This window comes from Cololabis saira, chromosome 9, assembly GCF_033807715.1.
Source record: "Cololabis saira isolate AMF1-May2022 chromosome 9, fColSai1.1, whole genome shotgun sequence".
Taxonomy (NCBI): Eukaryota; Metazoa; Chordata; class Actinopteri; order Beloniformes; family Belonidae; genus Cololabis; species Cololabis saira.
The window spans coordinates 18339106-18354792 of NC_084595.1; the positions used below are offsets into that span (position 1 = coordinate 18339106).

Genomic DNA, 15687 nt, shown 5'->3' on the forward strand with positions numbered 1-15687 from the left:
TGTGACGATAACGATAATTAAATACATAATGCAATATGGTAGACGAATAAAAACAAGACCCCCGAAGTCACGTGTTTCATTGTGTCGGTGATGCAATCAGAAGTTGCATGTTACAGCTGACGGCCACCTTCCTCTGCGTCAGTTCCCAGCATGCAGTTTGAGAAAAGCACCTACACGGTGAAGGAGAAGGACAGCGTCCTCCACATCCCCATCCTCCGGACCGGTGATCTGTCCTTCAAGTCGTCGGTGCGGTGTTTCACCCGGACCATGTCCGCCATGGTGATGGACGACTTTGAAGAGAGGAGGAATACAGATGAGTCGCAGATCACTTTCCTCAAAGGAGAGAAGGTGAAATGTTCGCTCAGAGCCTGACAACGTGCACCGTTTGTGCCTTTGATCCCCAGAGGTGACACGTTGGGATGTTTTTCTTTCTTCTAGGTGAAGAACTGCACCGTTCGCATCCACGACGACTCCGTTTTCGAGCCTGAGGAGGAATTCCAGGTGCATCTTGGTACGCCGCTCGGAGACCACTGGAGCGGCGCCATGGTGGGCGTTAACAACATCGTCACCATCACTATCACCAACGATGAAGATGGTAAGAAAGTACTGGATTAGTGTCATGACCTTTTTTTCAATTATGCTTTTATTGTTTCCTTCCTGATACAGAATATGTGTTAGAAATTGGTCCCAGATTTCAGTATAAGTGTCCATTTTCCCATTTATTTTATATATCAGACGTTCGTATGATGCCGTTTCTGACAGAGCTGTGAATCTGTGTAGGTTGTTTCGGCCCGCCCAGTGTCTCAGTATTACCCTCTTAGCTGTAGTGAGTGCAACCTTAAGCCATTGTGCTTTTTTTTACCAACTATTCTCATATTTTTTATTCAGGAGACAAAGAGCAGGGGTAAGAGTGACATCGGAGTTCATGCTATCATTGATCTTTTCCATGACCCTCTGCCAATAAATAGCTAGATTAGGACAGTCAAAGAACATATGGGTGATATCCCCTTGTGCCGTATGGCATCGCCAGCAGATAAAGTCCAATAGTCTGTTGAATATCTTAAATTGAACAAGTTTAGACCTGGCGTCCCTCATTGGTTTACGCATCTCCTTCACCAGTTTATGCCACTCATCCTCATATGTGATCCCCAAATCCCTTTCCCACACAGCTTTTAGGCCCATGTTAGTGTTATTAAATCCATCCGTGAGGTAGTTATATATTTGACCTGCCAGGTGTGGAAGGCTGTCATGACCTTTTTGATATTGAGGATCCTGTTTGGATTATAAAGTCTTGACGAAGAAAGTGTGCCCGGTTCCTCAGGTGACCAACCGCAGGGAACCATCGTTTGAACAAAATTAAGCAAACATGCAGAAGCATCTTTAGTTTATGGAACCACATTTAGCAGCGATCGCTTGAGGTAATCATTTTCTGTATAATCCTATCAGTCTCTGATCAGATCTCTGAATTTGGGCCCACTCTTTTTGTGTCATTGTATCGGTTAATTTAGGTTTACAGACGTACTTCATTAGTTTGTTCTGTAGCTCGTGAAGATATGCTATTGTGCAATGCATTAAGGATTCAAAGATAATTTATTATCATTGTGACCATGAGAACATGAATGAAATTCACCCCTCGGGTCTGTGGTGTAATAATCTGTGGATACTATGAGGACGTTGTGGTTTGTTCACATCCAACCGAGGTGCCATGGTGGTGTTGTTACTGAGGAGAGGCCTTCAGCTGACTGCAACGTCTCATCTTTGAGTGTCATGGAAACACGGTTCCCCGCCAAGACTGATACTGGCCACAGGGCGGCCACGGGTCCTTAAAAAGTCTTAAATTTAATTTTTGCTTAAATGTTTTAATTTGTTTTAAATCTCTAGAAGGAATGTATCCGGTCATGATTAAAAAGTTTATTTCATCGTTTTGAGGAGAATCTCCTGGAGGTTCTAAATCTGTGTTGCCAGGTTGGGCAAGTTTCAGCCCAATTGGGCGGAAAAATATTTATTTGGGCTGCTTTTCCTGGTTTTTACTAAATATTTAGAAGAAATTAACAAAAAAGTTTCCATTATGGCAGAGAAAAGTAGAAACGTACACAATAAACTCACTGATATTGTATTTGCTTTAATCTACTCAATTTAATTCTAGTCTTTGTTTGGAGCCTGAACTTTTTTTGGGCTATTTAGTGGTGTTGTGAAGCTTGAAATTTATAACGCATTTGATAATTGACGGTTTTAACACAGAGAACGTATGATTTGGGCTGGTTTTTCAGTATTTCAGTGGGTTTTACATTGCGTCTGGACTGGAACCTGTCAGCCAGATCTGGCAACCTCGACCTCAGCGCTGGATTTCTTAGTGACTTTTTTCTTTTTGGTCTAAAATTTTGTTTGAAAATGGTATTCAAAAGTTTTAAAATTACTTTGGTCAAACCTGTAGACACCCTGTGGCCAGTGACGGCACTGATCGTTGTCACAGACTGAAATTAACACATGACAATGAACTGAACTAATAGAACCAGTATATGATATAATCTGTAGCCCTCGTGTTTTTGTAAGCCGTATCTCTCAGTAGTCTGACCTGGGGTCTACTTGCTACGAACTGCACTTGATGTTTTACACTTTTTGAATAAACCTTTTCACTATGGAGGGTTGAATGCTCTCGTAACCCTTTCCAGACTGACGTGCAGGAATAGTTGCCTTTCTGAGACTGTTGCTGATGTCTTTCCTCCGTACCATTATGTTCGTAGACATCGTAGACGAACAAACAAACATCTGCTTTTATACTGTGTTCACACTTGACGGTGGTTATTTATTCAAATATATTTATTTGCACCAGCAAGAAAAAAACATGTTGTTTTTCATCTGCGTTCGTATTCACCTAGCTTTGATAAAAATAGAAAAGATAAGTTTTTGTTTTTTTTATTTGCGTCCTGATTCATAAAACTGTATAACTACACAGTGCACAATCGGTACATCATCTTTGCACTTCTCTTCATCAGCTCTTTTATTATCAGTCCACCCGTTAAGCTAAAACAGAATTTTTCCCCAATAAAATCAAGCGTCACTAAATGTAACAGTGTCACCAAGTGCAACTCTTGGTATGTTGATTTGTCTGAATAATCAAGGTAACCTCTCGTTTTGTGTCGTCTCCTGCCTCGCCAGCTCCCACTATCGAGTTCGAGCAGACGTCCTATCAGGTCAGGGAGCCGCCCGGTCCAGACGGCGTTGAGGTGCTCAACATCAAGGTGATTCGCCGGGGCGATCTGGATCGAACGTCCAAGATCCGCTGCAGCACCAGAGACGGGTCGGCACAGTCCGGAGTCGACTACAACCCCAAGAGCCGGGTGCTCAAATTCACACCGGGTCAGTTCCAGCCCGTTCTGGGAAAAGCCGTCTCCTCCGTGACCGAGCGGCAGCGTCGCTCGGAGTAAACACCTTCTCCTCCTCTGTCATCTCACAGGGATGGACCACATCCTGTTCAAGGTGGAGATCCTGTCCAACGAGGACAGGGAATGGCACGAATCCTTCTCCTTGGTCCTCGGCCCGGACGATCCCGTGGAGGCAGTGCTCGGAGAGATCACCATGGCAACGGTGACGATTTTGGACCAGGAGGCTGCAGGGAGTCTCATCCTCCCCGCCCCACCTATCGTAAGAAAACTCAGGCCTGCAGGTCCAGTAGAGAGAAGAAGGAGTTCAGACTAGAACAGGATGAGTTCTGCACAGGGCTGGGGATCGACTCAAATGTCAAGAATATGTATGAGATTCCGATTCTTAAGATTCAGAATCGATTATCACGATTTGATTCGATCCGATATCGATTTGGGTTAGTGTTATTAAAACAGTTTTTTGAGCTGTTGCATGAATTATATGACTGTGTAGTTATGCAACATATGAATACTAGTATTATAATGAGATTCAACAACAAGTATTGGCAGCTAATGATGATGTAAGGACCAATCACCTCCCAGAATGTTGATATAACTGCTTTCAGAAACATTGTGTGGGGCAGAATATCTAACAGATCCAGGGCAACAAACAGAGATAGGGCCGTATGAAATCGGTTTAATTTTTTACCACATTCCGTTTTTATTTTTTCCATTTTTGGTCTTATTCAGTTTTAAATTTTTGAGAATTTGGTTTTTAGCATTTTATGTAAATGTAACCCCAACACAGTATATAAAGTAATGAAATATGGACAATTTATGCACTTATAACTGAAAACTTTAATGTTTTCACACCTTTTAAAGATATTTAAAGGCAAAAACATGGTACCAGTTATTCTCCTGTCCGACAAAACATTCCTTTTTTCGGCACAAACAAAAAAATATCAAAAGTAATGTATTGATGAAAAGAAATCGATCTTTAGACATGCAAATCGATCTTTAGGAATTAATATGAGAATCAATTTAGAATCGGAAAATCGAATTTTTCAACACAGACCTAGTTCTGCATCTTGAAGGACTTGACTTGACTTTAGCTCCCATAAGGGAAGATGAGCTGTTCCTCATGCGTTCCTTAAGCTGCGTTCAAAGCTTCATTAAGAATAAAAAACCTCCCCCTCTCTTCCCATCATCGTCCATCTCCCTCCCCCCCGACGTCCTTCAGGCGGTCTCCCTGGCCGACTACGACCACGTCCAGGAGGTGACCAAAGAGGGCAGCAAGAAGAGCCCCTCCCCAGGCTACCCTCTGGTGTGCGTCACCCCCTGCGACCCCCACTACCCCAAGTACCCCGTGATGAGGGAGCGCTGCGAGGAGGCGGGAATCAACCAGACTCAGGTCCACTTCTCCTGGGAGGTGGCGGCGCCCACCGACACCAACGGCGCCCGCTCCCCATTCGAGACCGTGACGGACACCACGCCCTACACCCGAGTCAACCACATGGTGAGTCGGCCCTCGTGGCGGTCTGGTCGCCATGGCGCCCTGATGGCCCCCTGACCCCTGACCAGTACTCGAGTTGAGGGGGGATGAGGGGGGATGGCATCCCCCCTGAAATAAAAATGGTCAAAATCATCCCCCCTGTAAAACTGCCATCCCTTATGTCATTTCATCAATGAATGTGGTTTTACTGCTATTTCAACATTTAGAGTCATCACCAGAAAAATAACACCAGAAAAATAACTTATGACCATTTTCACCTGTTTCAAGTAAATTTTCACTTGAAATAAGTAGAAAAATCTGCCAGTGGGAAGATTTATCTTCTCATTACAAGCAAAAAAAATCTTGTTCAATTGGCAGATTTCTCTACTTATTTCAAGTGAAAATCTACTTGAAACTTGTTTTTTTTCCCAGTTGTCTTGTTTTAAGTGTAATAAGATTTTTTACTAAAATGAGACATTTTAACTAGAAATATGACAAATATTCTTATTTTGAGTTTTTGCAGTGATCCATTTTACTTATCTTGTGAAGGACAGAGCCATATTGATAAGTTGAGAAAACAGTTTTTTATTGTTGTGTTTTGATGTATTTGATGTAAGCCCAGTGGATATTTAAAGCTTACAGAAGGCTGCATTTAACTGCTGCTATGTCATTCCTGCAGTATTTCTGCAGGTGTTTTGGTCAGTGCTATTATTTGTAATATATTATATTATTTGTAATCAGCACAAATTATCTGTCCCCATATGATAAAATCCACCATCCCCCCTGATTTTTTTTTTACAACTCGAGTACTGCCCCTGACCTGTGTTCCGGTGTTCCCCTCAGGTGCTGGACAGCATTTATTTCAGCCGCCGCTTCCACGTGCGCTGCGTGGCCCAGGCCCGGGATAAATCCGGGCACCTCGGGACGCCACTGAGGAGCAACATCGCTACCATCGGCACAGAGGGCTCCATCTGCCACACGCCCGTTACCACGGGAACCGCCAGAGGATTCCAGGCTCAGTCTTTCATCGCCACGCTGAAATACCTGGACGTCAAGCACAAAGAGCATCCCAACCGGTCAGTAGTGGCGCTTGACCGCCGGGTGGATCCTGACCAGAACCTGGTCCTCTGATTGTTAATGCCCCCCCCTGCTCTGTGTGTCCCCGCTTAGCATCCATATATCGGTGCAGATCCCCCACCAGGACGGCATGCTCCCCCTGGTGTCCACCATGCCGCTGCACAACCTGCATTTCCTGCTGTCGGAGTCCATCTACAGGCAGCAGCACGTCTGCTCCAATCTGGTCACCATCAAGGAGCTGCAGGGCGTCTCGGGTCAGTCACACTAGTGTTGTTTCTGTCAGCCTGTTTCAATTTTACTTTTAGACTAGTCTTTGGGTCAAGCTATCGTTTTAGTTTTTATTAGTTTTAGTCACGTTCATACTCCTTTTAGTCGTGTCAAGTTTCAGTCGACTAAAAGTCTGAGCATTTTAGTCTTATTTTAGTCAGAATTGTCCAGGACCATTTTAGTCTAGTTTTAGTCAAAGATTGTATTTAACCAAACCCATTTTATAATTCAAACAAGGTTATCTTATTATTATATTATTGTTACCTTATAGACTCAAGAATACATTCATTCCAGATACAGAAGACGCTCTAATTTGAGTTTACAACATCTTTATTTTTTCCTGTGATTTTGTGGCTGCATTTCTCCCCTTCGTTTTTATTTTGTAATCTACATTTTAGTCTCATTTTTATTCCTCTACGATATTGCATTATATGTTTAATTATCGTTATCGTCACATGACCAGCATTTTCGTTGCATCTCGTCTCGTTTTCTTCAGATGATAAAGGTTCGTTGACGACGATATTTAGTCATAATTTTCGTTGACGAAAGCAACTTTAAGTCAGACTCCACGTCTCATCAGCTGTCACTGAAGTCACGTTTATTTAAAGGGGACATTGTGAGGAACCAGAGCGGCCTCCCCACGTACAAGGGGACAAGGCAAAACTGGAGATGGGTGATGAGGTGTAAAAAGAACCTTGCAGAGCGTAGAATGCCAAAAAATAAGGCTTTTTATTCTGTGTGCCAAAAAGCACAAAAACATAAAGGTGGAGGCAAAACAGTAGTCTTAAAAATGGCACAATGAGGATAGCCTCTCCACAAGCTTCCTCCATTCAGCAGCCTCCTCTTCCGGTATGCAGCTGCTGTTTATAAACCCTGGCAGGGAGGAGAGGTTGATTGGACACAGGTGGGCTCCAATTAGCAGAAGCAGGCACACCTGTGTGCTGCTCCTCTGCAGACCACACCCAATCCTCCACATACATTTAAAAAAAAGTCAGGTGAGAAGGGGAGGGATTGCTCACTTTCTCACAGACATATTATGAAAAACAAGTTTTTTCTTGCTTTAACATATATAAAGTGGTCTCCCCTCAGCCTGCCAACTGAGAGAAGGAGGAAAACAACCAAATTCTGCAGTGTCTGTTCAGCCGCCCGGATGAGCCGTCCAGTCTGATGTGGCTTCTACGAGCCGCTCAGATTCTGCTCCCTTTCGTTACGTAACAAAAATGCGATTTACATCGGTTGGCCTCCGATGCCTGAAACCACGCCCACAACTAACTCCGCCGGCTGGAGCTTCCGCCATTTTTTCGTAGCGGTGTATCGCGTCATTCAGGCAGCCAATCAGCACAGAGCCTCATTATCATAGCCCCGCCCACTCAGAATCCCTCATAGATAATGAGGTTAGAGAATGGGATTCTAAAGACATGGCTCAGAGGCTGAATTTCTAATTTATTTAGCAAAAACAATCAAAAGCTTGTTTTTAAGACATTCAAGGCCTGTTTAAAGGTTTATAGGTATTAGATGCCATAATAGGTCCCTTTTAGTAAACCTGATGATGTCCAGACCGGTTGGAGAAGTAGACGTTGCTCTGCTGAAATTAAAAGTGGTTCTATCCCTCAATTAGTCTCAGAAATACTTCATATCGCAAAAATGAAAAGAAAAGCATTCTTTGTAACGTAATATGTTGCAGGCTAGTAGAAGAGGCATGTATGAGTCCTTTTTCAGGTTTTTCAGATTTTTCAGCCTTATTTCTTTTGAATTTAAGGAGTTCTGCTATAAAGATTGAGATCTGCATCCTTCCACAGAGGCGGGCTTCCTGGATGACGTGTCCTACGACAGCATCTCTCTGGGTCCGGGTTACGACCGACCGTACCAGTTCAACTCCGGCGTCCGCGAGGCCAAGAGCATCCAGCTCTACAAGCACCTGAACCTCAAAAGCTGCATCTGGACCTTCGACGCCTACTACGACATGACGGAGCTCATCGACGTCTGCGGGGGCTCCGTCACGGCTGACTTCCAGGTGCTGCGTAGTCGGACGCTGTTTCTCTCTTGTGTTTATCTCCAGCACGTGGGCTACGGCTTTCCATACTCGACTCTGCTGAGTAACCTTGGATGCCTCCGCTACTCACTTGTTCTTGAACTTTTGACATCATCACGCCGTATGAATCGTGATGAAGTCTTGATTCGAGGTGTAAGAGTTTCAACAAACCAGTTCCTGTCTGACTCTGCTCATTTGCTGTGTGGAGTACCTCAGGATTCTGTTTTGGGTCCACTTTTGTTTTTATTATATGTTACCCCGTTGGGTAAGAAAATCCAGGAGTTTGCTGATGTTTCATACCATTTATTTGCAGAGGATATCCAGCTGTACTGCTCTTTTAAGGCCTTGTACAGATAAAACAGTGGCTCGGAGCAAATTCTCTGCAGTTGAACTCAGATAAACCTGAGGTGCTGGTGCTATCAGCCAGTTTTTAGGTGATTTGAGTGTCTCATCTCAAGCCAAGAAATCTTGGTGTTGTCTTTGACAAAGATATGTCATTAGAACACCACTCCAAACTGAACTGGAACTGTTTTACCAGTTTAGGAATATCTCCAAACTAAGAACAGTTGTTTCAAAAAATGATCTTGAGCTAATTATTCATGCTTTTGTGTCATCTCATTTGGACGAATACAACTGACTGTTTGTTTTCTTGCTTAAACAAGAAGGAACTGTCTCGTCTTCAGCAAGTCCAAAACTCTGCAGCAGGGCTGCTGACCTGCTCTGATAGAAGGGCTCACATCTTCACTGGCTCCCCGTCCCTTTTCGTTTTAACTTTAAAATCTTGGTGCTGACTTTTACAGCTCTGCATGTTCAGCCCCCTCCTACATCCAGAACCTACTACGCCCATGACCCTTTGTGACCAGAGCAATCTCCTGCCGTCTCTATGTTCTGTGGACTCCATCAATGCTTTTAAGAGCAAACTTAAAACCCACCTGTTTCTCCAAGCTTTTAAACAGCAGTAGAGAGATAATTGTTTTATGACCACCATGTTGATGTACTTTTATTCTAGGAGTTTTTTATCTGTATTGTCTTGTTTTTACCGTATTTCTACTTTTATTGTAGTGTTATATTCGTATTATTATTGATGTTTTTTTATTATTTGTGAAGCACCTTGTGACATTCCGTTGTCTGTGAAAGCTGCTATTAGGGCTGGGCGATATATATAGAGATTTTAATATATATCGATATATTTTCAAACGCGATATGGTACGAGATAATATTGTTTATCGATTTAAAAAAAAAAAATTTGATTTTGATATAGCTTTTTTTGTGACAAATTGACTTGAATGTTTTATTTGAGATTTGCACAAATGTTTTTTTTGTACAATTATGTAATTGCTATGCAGGAAAGGGATACCGGTATTTGTTTTATTTTATTCAAGAAGCATTTTTATTCTATATATGCAGGCAGTTTATTTTTATTTCATTTGTTTTATACATTTTGATATTGTGCAGACCTCTGTTAATAAATGTACTTTGCCTCAGAAAAAAATGAAGCTAACAGAGATGCTATGCTATAATGCTTTGGGGGAAACCCCAATTATGGCACAGAAAAAATATCGATATATATCGAGTATCGCCATTTAGCTAGAAAATATCGAGATATGAATTTTGGTCCATATCGCCCAGCCCTAGGTGCTATATAAATAAACTTCACTTACTTACTTACTAAATGTCACTGATGTCCTCATAGCGACCCTCTGATTGGTGCAGGCCTGCAGGTGGAGGCTCAACAGTTAAACATGCTGTGGTGTTTCCAGGTTCGGGACTCGGCTCAGTCCTTCCTGACCGTGCAGGTCCCTCTGTACGTGTCCTACATCTACGTGACGGCACCGCGAGGCTGGGCGTCTCTGGAGCATCACACCGAGATGGAGTTCTCCTTCTTCTACGACACGGTGCTCTGGAGGACAGGTGGGGACTTAAGACCGAAAAGCCTAGATAAACCAGAGCATGTTGGGTTCAGGGAGGAATTTCAGGGATATTTAATACGGAAATAATGTATTTAAGATATCTATATCGACTTTACACTAAAACTAGACATTTGTCTGTAAGTGTGACATGCGGTTGCTGCTCAGTTCAGTTGAGGCTACCCACTGAGCAACCAGCCCGTACTTCAGAATTCAGTTCCTGTTTAATGAGGCCTGAATGCTGAAATGCATCGCTGTGTTAGAAAGTATACATGGGTTTCATTGTTTGAATAATTAATTCACCTGTGGGTTCAAAGAGAGATTAATTCTATTAGCTCATCGGTATAATTAGATCTCTGTGTCAGCGGCTCTACTGTGAAGAGTTAAAGTGTGATGATAGTCAACGGTGGCTCCTCTTCACCGGCCAACTTCCACTTGGACTGTTTCTTTTTATCTGACAATTGATTCTTCATCAAGCCCTGCTCCCGTTGCCAGGTTGGACAAAACTCATCTCTCCCGTCCACTTCCGTTGTAAAAACGGGGTTTTACATCACTTTATTTCTAATTATTGGACCAAAGAAAATCAACAGCAACTAGATATAAATAAAAAGGAACACTTCAGGTACCGTGTAGTGAGTTTAAAAACTGAGGTTTTCGGTGAAAACGAGAACTTTTGATGAGTTTAGCTGATAGCACGGTGGAAGGTGCGGCCGTCCACATTTATCCAAAGCAGACATTTTTTGTAATTTACTGTTGGTTTTGGGATGAAATCTATTTCTGTGACGCTCTCTTTTACAAGTGCCCCAATCACACCGCTTAACCATTTTAAGATAAATAAATAAACGCTTTCATAGTTGTAGCTATGGGTTGTAGCTGCTGCCGAGCCGACTTTGTTTTGGAAGTACGGATCGGATTTCGGCCAGTTTGGGGATAAAAATACGCTGCACCCTCGCTACACAACAAGTGTTCCTTTTACTAATACAAAGTTTTAAAAAAATAATCCAATTATTTAAATTTTGGTAATAGGCAAGTGCAAGTAAAGTACAGCAAGTAAAAACTAGGCTTTTTCCATCGACGTGAACGAGAGAGACGGCTGTTTGGTCCAACTGGGTATTCTGACCCGGATGTAGCAACGGAGGACGATGTTTCTGATTGGTCAGTCAGGGACCAATCAGAAGGCTGACAAAGGGTCAATTCCCAGCAGATTACCAAACTATACCATGTCTCCAGATAGATGAGGGAGACGATGTATATGCAGTCGAAACACAGCTGCAGGTTTGGTCTCACTTCTCTCTGGATTGAGGTTTCTTTGTTTTTTTGTCGTGTCGGCAGGTATCCAGACGGACAGCGTCCTCTCAGCCAGGCTGCAGATCATCCGGATCTTCATCAGGGAGGACGGACGACTGGTGATCGAGTTCAAAACCCACGCCAAGTTCAGAGGTCAGTTCGCAGCGAGCGCTGCTCAAACAACGTTGTTGGGTCTTGCTTTCATTCACACTTTTTGTTGTGAACATAATTGAGAGAGAACTGATAGCCAAAGCACTGAACCGCCATGAAACTTGTTTTGGAAAAGGGAATTTACTAAATGCTACAGAAGGAGAACAGGTTCAACGGAGCATCAACATCTGCAGTTGTCTCAAACTGGCAGATTTACAAGGGTGTATTTAATAGTTTTTGGGGCTTCGTACCCGGAGTGACGTGATGCTCATGCTCGGTTGTGTGCGTGTTAGTTACTGTCCACGCTGGAGAAACGTGTGGCTGATCAGGTCAGTCTGTAGTTCTCAGGAAACCTTGAAAGTGTTTCACTAATACATGTGGGTGGTTAGCTTTGGGTGCTCTTCTGCAAACTCTGGCAAAGACCAAACGAGGCGAGGAGGATGTGCTTGGAGCTAAAGTTGCTTTCGTCAATGAAAATTATCACTAAATATCGTTGTCAACGAATCTTTATCACCTGAGGAAAACGAGACAAGACGCAACAAAAATGCTGATCATGTGATGATAACGATAATTAAATATATAATGCGATATCATAGACGAATAAATACGAGACTAAAATGTAGATTACAAAATAAAAACTGCTTAAATGTGTCTTCATTTTCGTTGACCAAAACGAGACGAAATGTTATAACAAAGATCCTTAATCTCCATGTTTTCAGTAGTTTCTCTGGTTTAGTTCTGCTGCTGGGTGACGTCACGTCCTCAATCCCAGTCGCTGCAGCGGAGAATCAGATCCAGAAGATGCAGCTGCAGGTTAGAGGCTGATGCCGTTAACGCAGAGCTCAAGGTTCACGTCAATTAAAAACTAAGTTAAATAGAGTAAGGGCCGATGGCCGGAGACGTGGGGATCTTCTCTGGGGCTGGGAGAAGAATAAGAGACCATCTTTGGATACACTTTCCTACATAGACGTGGAAAAGAAAACCCAATGTGTCGTCGAAAAAGAAAAAGATGGGGAGAAAAATGGAAAAATAAATATGTTGTAAGCCCAAATTAGAGCATCTTCTGTATCTGGAATGAATGTATTCTTGAGTCTATAAGGTAACAATAATATAATAATAAGATAACCTTGTTTGAATTGTAAAATGGGTTTGGCTATATACAATCTTTGAATAAAACTAGACTTAAATTGTCCTGGACAATTCTGACTAAAATAAGACTAACAGGCTCAGACTTTTAGTCGACTGAAACTTGACACGACTAAAAGGAGAATGAACGTGACTAAAACTAATAAAAACTAAAATGATTGACCCAAAGACTAGACTAAAACTAGAATTGAAACAGGTTGCCAGAAACAACACTACTCGGAGCGCTGAATATGTGCAAAGCTCATATGAGTTCAGGGTCACGCTATGCATGTCTTAAAGAGCAGTAAAGTACACACTTGTCTGAGCAGTATGTGTGTCTGCATGTCCCTGCAGGCCAGTTCGTCCCTGAGCACCACACTCTGCCCGGCCACAAGTCCCACCTGATGGCCCCCGACCACCTGGGGGGCATGGAGTTCGACATGCAGCTGCTGTGGAGCGCTCAGAGCTTCGACTCCCCGTACCAGCTCTGGAGGGCAACCAGCTCCTACAGCAGGTCAGCGGGTCTCCCACAGTCATAAACAGCAACTCTGCTCACTAATACAATTTGCAGGATAATAAAGTTTAATATAATGGAGAGAAAATAAAATAGTCGCTTAAAAACTCACTGGGCAGCTGCTTTGCAGATTTACCAGATGGTCCCACAATGAACTGGACCAGTTCCTTACAAGCAGCGCCGGATCTGGAGACAGAGGATTTCCATTCTTTCCTCTTTTTTTTTTTTCTAAATCATGCACACAGTCTCATTTTCTTTTATTACTAAAATAAATGCATACACACCCGGCACACTTTCCAAATCTGAGTCTAGTCAGCACCGTTTTCTGACTTTTCAATATAAACAGTCAGCTCAGGTAAGAAGTCATTCCCGGTTCCCGGTTCCCACTTGCATTCAGCCGAAAGCAGCAGTGTGCATGTCCCGCTGAGTGAGCAGCAACCACCAAAACAGCAGCATCAATCATGCTCCTGCAAAACCCCCCTTGATTCACATAATTCCAACTCTGAATCACATTAAAAGTCAGTTTTTCAGAGATTTTAGAGAGTGCATTAGGTTTTTACTACATGAATCTAAAAAGATATGGACTGTGTAATTATAGGTATATTTATTTTTATTGGTTTTACAGCTATGTTGTAATATCACTACTGTGAATTTTATTTTGAAACCCAATTTCATTGAAATACACATTGAAGTTGCTGAGGTACAATCAATTTAAATGAGTTATTCATTTTCAGTAAGAAATCTTGAAAAATAATGAAATAATAAAAATCTCTAGCTACGTTTTTACTTTTTCAAAGAACCGAGGAATGAGAGAGAAAACACTTGAATGGTTGTGGTTTGTTTTACTCCTGAAAATAGTTTCTTTTTTTTTACAAACACACAAACAAAGCAGTACAAAGACAAAACAACAAAATCAGTGTTTTTGCTCAGACTTCTTCTTAAATGTGGGTGTGTATCCATGCACGTGTGTGCTGTGTATAAGTATGATGGTTTTCTACAATGATGGTTATTTTAGGAGAGAGACAGCAGCAAAAAAGATAAATAAATAAATTAAAATAAATAGGATAAAAAAATGAATGAATAAAATAAATAAATAAGGAAAAATGATAAATAAATAATAATTACAAAAATAATAATACAAATAAATAAAATAAATAGGATAAATAAAAAAACAAAAAATTAACCAATAAAATAAATAAGGAAAAATGATAAATAAATAATTAAAAAATAAATAATAAAAAAAAGTTAAAAGGGGGAGTCAGTATTAATGCAGGAAGAAATGAGAGAGAAGGAATGAGGGAGGAGAGAAGAGAAGAGAGAAGAAAGGAGAGACAGAGAAAGAGACAAAGGGAAAAACAAACAAAGAAAAAAAAAGTGACCATGGAGAGCCGGAGTCGAGTTAAATACATTCATATGTTTCGTTTTTTGTTTTGTTTTTCCCTTTCAACCATTCAAATAGTTTATTGTGAAATGTGTGATCCCGTGCAGGAAGGACTATTCTGGGGAGTACACCGTCTTCTTGGTCCCCTGCACCGTGCAGCCCACTCAGCCGTGGATCGACCCCGGTGACAAACAGCTGTCCTGCACAGCTCACGCTCCAGAGAAGTACGACTCCCCGCTCTTAAATGTAAACTTCATCCCGGTGCATTCTGGGAGCAGATCACTCGATTCCTCATCTTTCTTATTTTATTTCTCCTGAAAGGTTTCTGGTGCCGATCGCCTTCCAGCAGACCAACCGGCCCGTCCCTGTGGTCTACTCCCTCAACACGGAGTTTCAGCTGTGCAACAACGAAAAGGTTTTCATGATGGACCCGGCCGCCGCTGACGTGTCCATGGCGGAGATGGACTACAAGGGGGCGTTCTCCATGGGTACGACGTGAGGATGGGGGTGGCCCCTTGAGGCTGTGTGTCCTGTTTACCTGAACGTGCCCCTTTGCTGCCCCCTGCAGGCCAGACCTTGTATGGCAGAGTGCTGTGGAACCCCGAGCAGAACCTGAACGCAGCCTACAAGCTCCAGCTGGAGAAGGTGTACCTGTGCACCGGCAGGGACGGCTATGTTCCTTTCTTTGATCCCACCGGGACGCTGTACAACGAGGGGCCCCAGTACGGCTGCATCCAACCCAACAAAAACCTGAAACATCGCTTCCTGCTGCTGGTACAAACATCTCTCTTATTATATGCTTAGTTGTTCTATTGTATGTCATAAAGGGTTAAAGTGACAGAGAAATTAGCTCTCTCGATTCTTGCAACTGCCCCGTTGTGTAAATTTTACCATTGTTTTTATTGTTTCCCTGGAATGTGTGACTGACTGTGTTTGTATGTATTGTTTTATTCTTTTTATGCTGCCATTTTGGCCAGGTCACTCTTGAAAAAGAGGTTTTAATCTCAATGAGTCTTTCACCTGGTTAAATAAAGGATATATATATATAAATATTGCCACGTGAATTCGGTATGTGGTGCCGCTCCCCACCAAG

General features: G+C 42.4%; 1 protein-coding gene across 3 annotated transcripts in view; it reads left to right on the forward strand.

The window, feature by feature from the left end:
- fras1 (Fraser extracellular matrix complex subunit 1) overlaps nt 1–15687 on the forward strand; it is a 329177-nt gene that overhangs the window by 308603 nt on the left and 4887 nt on the right. For all 3 annotated transcript variants that reach the window (XM_061730659.1, XM_061730660.1, XM_061730661.1), the window contains 14 exons: nt 143–348; nt 439–595; nt 3160–3360; nt 3458–3645; nt 4603–4878; nt 5698–5930; nt 6025–6185; nt 7998–8212; nt 9991–10141; nt 11470–11577; nt 13054–13213; nt 14702–14818; nt 14916–15082; nt 15163–15368. In XM_061730659.1, the coding sequence (XP_061586643.1) occupies nt 143–348; nt 439–595; nt 3160–3360; nt 3458–3645; nt 4603–4878; nt 5698–5930; nt 6025–6185; nt 7998–8212; nt 9991–10141; nt 11470–11577; nt 13054–13213; nt 14702–14818; nt 14916–15082; nt 15163–15368 (2546 nt within the window). The remainder of the gene's footprint in view (nt 1–142; nt 349–438; nt 596–3159; nt 3361–3457; nt 3646–4602; nt 4879–5697; nt 5931–6024; nt 6186–7997; nt 8213–9990; nt 10142–11469; nt 11578–13053; nt 13214–14701; nt 14819–14915; nt 15083–15162; nt 15369–15687) is intronic.